The sequence below is a fragment of the Berghia stephanieae genome, chromosome 5, assembly GCF_034508935.2.
Source record: "Berghia stephanieae isolate SIO BIC M18660-M18661 chromosome 5, UCSD_Bste_1.3, whole genome shotgun sequence".
NCBI classification, from domain to species: domain Eukaryota; kingdom Metazoa; phylum Mollusca; class Gastropoda; order Nudibranchia; family Aeolidiidae; genus Berghia; species Berghia stephanieae.
Genome location: NC_088364.1, coordinates 84,111,637 through 84,119,136, shown reverse-complemented (window position 1 = coordinate 84,119,136; position 7,500 = coordinate 84,111,637). Strand labels below are relative to the sequence as shown.

At 40.0% G+C, this 7,500-nt stretch overlaps 1 protein-coding gene across 1 annotated transcript in view; it reads left to right on the top strand.

The window, feature by feature from the left end:
- The window catches only part of LOC144973760 (uncharacterized), a 140,180-nt gene that overhangs the window by 99,357 nt on the left and 33,323 nt on the right, over positions 1–7,500 (top strand). Inside the window, exon 6 of the mRNA XM_078916638.1 lies at positions 293–441. Within this exon, the coding sequence (XP_078772764.1) occupies positions 293–441 (149 nt within the window). The remainder of the gene's footprint in view (positions 1–292; positions 442–7,500) is intronic.

The window sequence follows — 7,500 nt, the reverse complement described above, 5'->3', positions numbered from 1 at the left end:
AATAATATGACTTTGAGATGCTCATGCTGTTCTGTAATTGGAGCCAAAATGTCGTAATTCTACGATTTTTTGTTATAGTAGGCAGATATAATAATATGACTTTGAGATGCCCATGCTGTTCTGTAATTGGAGCCAAAATGTCGTAATTCTTTGATTTTTGTTATAGTAGGATGATCTGATAATAAGACTAGTAGTTAATGTATTAAAAATGATTTTCCCTCCCCCCCCCCCCCCCCCCCCCCCCCCCCCCCCCCCCCCCCCCCCCCCCCCCCCCCCTCCCTAATTCCTTCAGGAAAGAGAAGGAGAAAGTTAAATAACAACAAGATAGGGGAACTAGAAGCTGCCCAAAGGAACTGTGGAATTCGACCCGAGAAGGCGCTAACCGGAAGTTATAAAGTTGTAGGCGGACAGGAAGTCAACAAAAACAGCTGGCCGTGGCAGGTAAGGAAGAAACTTGTCAACATTTAAATGGTGAAACTTTACACACTCAAAGTAACCTATTTCACATGTAATAATAAGAGCCCATAGAGATGGAACAAATTGTCTCTACCTAGCTCTTTAATATTGTTTAAAGACATCCGTTAACACGGCCCTCCTTGAACCCGACTTATAAAAGTTGAGACAGGATGATAAATGCCTCCAAGGAGATTGAATATACTTCGATTCTTACCCTTAAATATATTTGTCAGTGCATGACATAATCAGTCGGAAGGTGAAAATTTTGGATTTGCATTTTTTTCATTTTGTGAAGGAATATGCTCCCCAGAGTATTTTAATCTTTACTTGAAGTAAATCGGGTGATTTTTTTATGAAGTTATGGTTGGAAAGGTATGCAGCAACTTTTTCTCAAAGTTCATACTTATTCATTTAATCATTTATGGCAAGAACTCATTTTTGATCAAAATTGACCTTCTAACTAAACTTGACAATATCTCAGTTCAAACTTTTTCGTCATCCGACTATGATTATGTCACTCATTGTAACATATTTTGATTTATTTCCTGTATTTCATTTTGACATCAAACTCAAGTTCCCTCCCCTAATCATGTTAGTCACTAACGTTGGAACCATTTTATTTCGGCGTCGATTGTAGACCGTCCCTCTCGTGGTCAGGGCAGGCAGAGTGCCATAAAACACTCGGGTCAACTGGAGTGGCGTTAATTTCATTCCTTCCATAGAAGGAACAAAATGGACGTCATTCAGCTCTTTGTTATTGTTTTTAGACAGCTATTTTATGATTAGATCTCACTAATTTCTATCATGCGGATGAAGTTGTTTTGTTTGGGTTTTTTTCACTGGTTGAAATATTTGGAGCGACCGTAGAAATGACCAGCGTTGTTGATGTGATGTCTTGTTACAAAATCATGCCATCCCTGTACATAACCAGTTGTTGGATATTTTGACAATGGACCTTTGGCGTTGTGTTCTTTAGCTAGCCAGCACTTTATATACATTATTCTACTCGACTCAGGTGTGAATGAGTGTCTTGGTATTGACATTTGATGGGGGGGGGGGGGGATATTGGGAGGAAAATTCAGTCCAACAATGGCGCCTACAAACACACACACACACACACACACACACACACACAGTACACACAAATACTCACAAAAGCATATTATTCATTTACATAGGCAGGTTTAGTTCACTAGCACGTGCTTGTAAGTAGAGAGACAGGCTACACGAGCACCCCACCCGATAGAGATTTAAGTGGCTCTTCTTCTTCTTTCTTCCTTCTTCTCTCTTTCTTTTCTTCTTCTTCTTCTTCTTCTTCTTCTTTTCTTCTTTCTTCTTCTTCTTCTTCTTCTCTTCTCTTCTTCTTCCTTTTCTTCTTCTTCTCTTCTTCTTCTTCTTCTTCTTCTTCTTCTCTTCTTCTTCTTCTTCTTCTTCTTCTTCTTCTTCTTCTTCTTCTTCTTCTTCTTCTTCTTCTTCTTCTTCTTCTTCTTCTTCTTCTTCTTCTTCTTCTTTTCTTCTTCTTCTTCTTCTTCTTTCTTCTTCTTCTTCTTCTTCTTCTTTCTTCTTCTTCTTCTTCTTCTTCTTCTTCTTCTTCTTCTTTCTTCTTCTTCTTCTTCTTCTCTTCTTCTTCTTTTCTTCTTCTTCTTCTTTTCTTCTTCTCTTCTTTCTTTCTTCTTTCTTCTTCTTCTTCTTCTTCTTCTTCTTCTTCTTCTTCTTCTTCTTTTCTTCTTCTTCTTCTTCTTCTTCTCTTTTTCTTCTTCTTCTTCTTCTTCTTTCTTCTTCTTCTTCTTCTTCTTCTTCTTCTTCTTCTTCTTTTCTTCTTCTTCTTCTTCTTCTTCTTCTTTCTTCTTCTTCTTCTTTTCTTCTTCTTCTTCTCTCTTCTTCTTCTCTTCTTCTCTTCTTCTTCTTCTTCTTCTTCTTCTCTTCTTCTTCTTCTCTCTTCTTCTTCTTCTTCTTCTTCTTCTCTTCTTCTTCTTCTTCTTCTTCTTCTTCTTCTTCTTCTTCTTTCTTCTTTCTCTTCTTCTTCTTCTTCTTCTTCTTCTTCTTCTTCTTCTTCTTCTTCTTCTTCTTCTTCTTTCTTCTTTCTTTCTTCTTCTTTCTTCTTCTTCTTCTTCTTCTTCTTCTTCTTCTTCTTCTTCTTCTTCTTCTTTTCTTCTTTCTTCTTCTTCTTCCTTCTTCTTCTTCTTCTTCTCTTCTTCTTCTTCTTCTTCTTCTTCTTCTTCTCTTCTTCTTTTCTTCTTTCTTCTTCTTCTTCTTCTTCTTCTTTCTTCTTTTTTCTTCTTCTTCTTCTTCTTCTTCTTCTTCTTCTTCTTCTTCTTCTTCTTCTTCTTCTTCTTCTTCTTCTTCTCCTTCTTCTTTTTTCTTCTTCTTCTTCTTCTTCCTTCTTCTTTTCTCTTCTTCTTCTTCTTCTTCTTCTTCTTCTTCTTTCTTCTTTTCTTCTTCTTCTTCTTTTCTTCTTCTTCTTCTTCTTCTTCTTCTTCTCTCTTTCTTTTCTTCTTCTTCTTCTTCTTCTTCTTCTTCTTCTTGTGGAAACCTCCAATATTGTCGAGGATCACTCCACAGTTAGGTTCCGGCCGTTTATCTCATCTCAGGTACTGTTTTGACACGCAGGTTCAAGTTCTAGTCGTTTAGTGGGTGATTTCAGTCTCGGGATCTCTTTACGCCTTCACCCCAAGACAGAAGAGAACAATAAAATGACATTACAGGATAACACGCATGAGGGCAAATCGATTCCCCACTGTTGAGTAAACTCAAGTTGGCGCCGGCTGGTCGAATCGGTTTTGTCTCACAGTTTGAATGGTTAGTATTATGGCAGATAAGTCGTGACGTCACACCTTGTACTTTTCCGGTTCCAAACTCCATGGAAGTGAAATGTAACCAGCCACTGTTGAGTTAACTCAATTGACGCCGGCCGGCCGACTCGGTTCTGTCTCACGGTTTGAATCGAATGAAGTCAAGCGATATCTAGAATGGTTTGTTTTATGGCAGTGAAGTCGTGACATCACGCCTTCTATTTTTTTGGTTCCAAACTCCACGGAAGTGTTATGTAACCAGTCCCTCGAAGGAGGACGAACAATGAATAGGTTACACGTTGAATTATAAGATGGCATGACTATTTTAGTAGCAGAATGTACACGCATGTTAAAAAAATAAAATATAAAAATAAAATTCCCATAACGGAAATTTGTCTCTAGAGTCCATTCCAAGGGAAGACAGGAATAACCCAGGCGTTAGCCACAGTGCAGGGCCGCAAATTGATCTAGAGTAAGGTGACTTGCTCAAGGCCACACAGCGCAGCAACAGCGGGTGATCGAACTCGGTACCTTTCGGGTGGTGTAAAATGAATACCTGGCCGTTAACAGCGCTGTCTCTGTCCGAAAAAAAATGTAATATCGCCTAACAGGCGTCATGTCTCTTTCTATATATATTACGTGTTGCTGTTAGGTCAGAGACACATTGTAAAGCGCTTTGAGCACATTTAGTGGATATTGCGCAATATAAAAGTTCTAGTATTTGGGGGGGGGGGGGGGGGGGGGGGGGGGGGGGGTGGGGGGGGGGGTTTAATGTTATAATCTATACAGCGTGCAGAATACACCACGTGCTATAAGACGTTACATATTACAAAAAGACAAAAGGTAACAAACATTTCAAATACTGTTACTTTCCAAAAGCCAGGTCTGAATACAACCCTGTTGAAATGCCATACGATAATCACATATTTAGTCTATACTTAATTTCTCTAATTGCGAGAATAGACGCAGGATCAGAGATACGACAGTCTACATTTTATCTCCCCTTAGAAGTTAGATTCTTTCATACTCGATAAAACAAAAATGTTGGCACAAGTCTTATATTTCAGGAAATAAATTCAAAGTTCATCTAAAATCGTCGTGACAATAATCCGTGTTGGGTCGCTGGGTCACATTTAACTTTGATAAAAGTCCCTGCTGAAATGCTTGATGAAAATTACATCTTTAGTCTAAGCTTGATAATTACGATTAATTAATTACGAGTACAGACACAGGAATGCCAGAATCCAATCTCACATCATCGAATATGCATTTCTACTCGGAAATTTTCAGGGTTTTTTTTTGTTTTGTTTCGTTTTTGTTTTGTTTTTTTGTTTTTTTTTTTGTTTTTATCTCGCTAATCGTTCAAATCAACGTGTACTTATTTACAGTTCTGATAACCCTAATTCTGTGAGCTCATTGTTGTAATGGAAATACTCTCTCACCAACCCAAAATATTACAAAATTAATTACAAAACGTTATCAAATCAATGCCGGTAATGGCATCCTGTTTTGGGACTAGCAGATTGTAATATAAAATTTTTAAAAATATAAAAATAAAAATTCCCTTTATTCATCCCCAAGTGGAAATTTGTCTTTAGGGTCTATTCCAAGGGAAGACTGGAATAACCCAGGCGTCAGCCGCAGAGCAGCTCCGCAAAGTGAGCTAGGGCGAGGTGACTTGCTCAAGGCCACACAACGCAGCGGCGGTGATTGAACTCGGTACCTTTTGGGTAGGAAGCAAAGACCGTACCACTGAGCCACCCTGACCCATACGTAGGCGTGGGTTCCAATCTGTAACTTATTATCGACAAAAATGGACGATACGCCCTTTTATATATTATTTGTATGAATTATATCTTGTTACCATTTCATGTAAATATTTCTGCACAACCTTTTGATTGCATTTTTATATTTAAGTATATTTGAGCTGGTAGTTTTTTGGGGGTTTTTTAAACCTCAGCCAGGGGTAGCGCGGTTCAGTGATTCGGTCTTTGCTTCCTACCCGAAAAGTACGAGTTTGATCACCCGGCGATGCGCTGTGTGGCCTTGAGCAAGTCACTTCGCCCTGGCTCAATTTGCGGCGCACAGTAGGCTAGAGATTCCTTTGAGCACGTTAAGTAAAAATAGAATATAATAAATAAAATTCCATTTATTCATCCTATAGGGGAAATTTGTCTCTATGGTCTATTCCAAGGGAAGACTGGAATAACCCAAGCGTTAGCCGCAGTGCAGCGCCGCGAATTGAGCCAGGGCAAGGTGACTTGCTCAAGGCCACACAGCGCAGCGCCGGGGGATCAAACTCGTACTTTTCGTCAACGTGCGACCATGTGGTCTAGCTGTTTGACAATCGCTTTCAGATCGTGGGGACCTGGGTTCGAGCCTCGCTTGGCGCATAGTTGAGTCCTTGGAAAAGGCTCTTTACTCATATTTCCATCGTTCTTTATGTGTAAAATGAGTACCCGGCCGTCAACCTTTCATCGTGAACTGCCGTACTGTGGAAAGACACAAATTTAAAATAAAACTCGTCCTTCAATCAAATATCTCGATCGATTTAAATGACCCTCACTTTGGCAAAAACTGTCAAACCTGGGACCTTGCAGCATTATTTCTGTCAGGGGATGGGGTGGGGGGGGGGTGAGAAATAAAATATCACCGACATTGGCAAGCGAGTGTCAAACGGCTGGACCACATCTCAGCACGTTGACGATTAGACTGGATTTATTTTTAAATAATTGAGCTTTACATAGTGCAATATCCACTAAATGTGCTGAAAGCGCTTTACAAGGGGTCCCTGGCCAACAGCAACACAAAACATGTAGGACGAGACATGACGCCTGTCAGGCGATATTACAAATTTTTGGGACAGAGGCAACGCTGTTAACGGCCAGGTACTCATTTTACACCTGAGTACGGTGAGAGAATATGAGTAAAGAGCCTTTTCCAAGGAATCAACTATGCGCCGAGCGCGAGGCTTGAACGCAGGACCTTCCGATCCGAAAGCGAGTGTCATACCACTAGACCACATAGCCGCACAAGACTTAATTAATCCAAGACTTTTGTAATTCCATCTGGTTAATAGAATTAGTTTTAAATATTACCTTCAAGATATCCGTATTAGTGACGCACCTCAGTAAAATCACGATTAATGTTCTAATAGTGATAATACCAAAATTATTGGTAAATAATTGATGTCGGATTTGAGGATTAATTCTAACAGAACCGCAACTGTGTTGCGTTAAGAAATTATGTTATCTCTAATTTGATCAGGGATTATCGGCGGCAATCCGGCAATCCGTACATCACTGGTTATTGGGATTATCCTAATTCTTTTGTTGTCTTTTGGTCAATCGAGACATTTAAAGGGGTAATGACCTGGCCATGACGCCATGAACGGGAATTCAGACGGCCATTGCGTAATCCACCCAGTGCATCTTGTCCCCTTGTTCTGTTCATCGCATTATATACGGTTAAAAGATTAAAATTGAGCATTTATAAAGCACAATATCCATTAAATGTGCTCAAAGCGCTTTACAAGGGGTCCCTGGTCAACAGCAACAGTCATCATGTAAGACGGGACATGACTCCTATTAGGCGATATTACAATTTTTCTAACAAAGACAACGCTGTTAACGGTCATGTACTTATTTTACACCTGAGTACGGTGAGAGAATGTGAGTAAAGAGTCTTCTCCAAGGACTCAACTATGCGCCGAGAGCGAGGCTCGAACCCGGGACTTTCCGATCCGAAAGCGAGTGTCATACCACTAGACCATGACATAGCCGTGACACTATATGGTTAGTGGTCTAAGGTGTGAGTGAGTACATTCCAAAAGGCCGTGAGGGACAATAAGATCCAACAACTCTCATCGGAATGATGTCAGGGTGGATTAGACTACAAAAAGTACATTGAACAAATAAATAAATTTAATAAATTCCCTTTATTCATCCCATAAGGGAATTTTTTTCTTTAGGGTCTATTCCAAGGGAAGAATGGAATAACCCAGGCGTCAGCCTCAATGCAGCGCCGTAAACTGTCCCGGGGCGAGGTGACTTGCTCAAGGCCACACAACGCAGCAGGTATCCAAACTTGGTACCTTTCGGGTACCAAGCAAAGACTGTACCTACTGAGCCGCGCTGCCCCGAAATGCAATAATAAGAAAGAAGAACTCAGAGCTTAAAATAGATTCCCATTATTTATCCCGAAGAGGAAATTTTTCTTTAGGATCTATTCCAAGGGAAGATTGGATTAACCC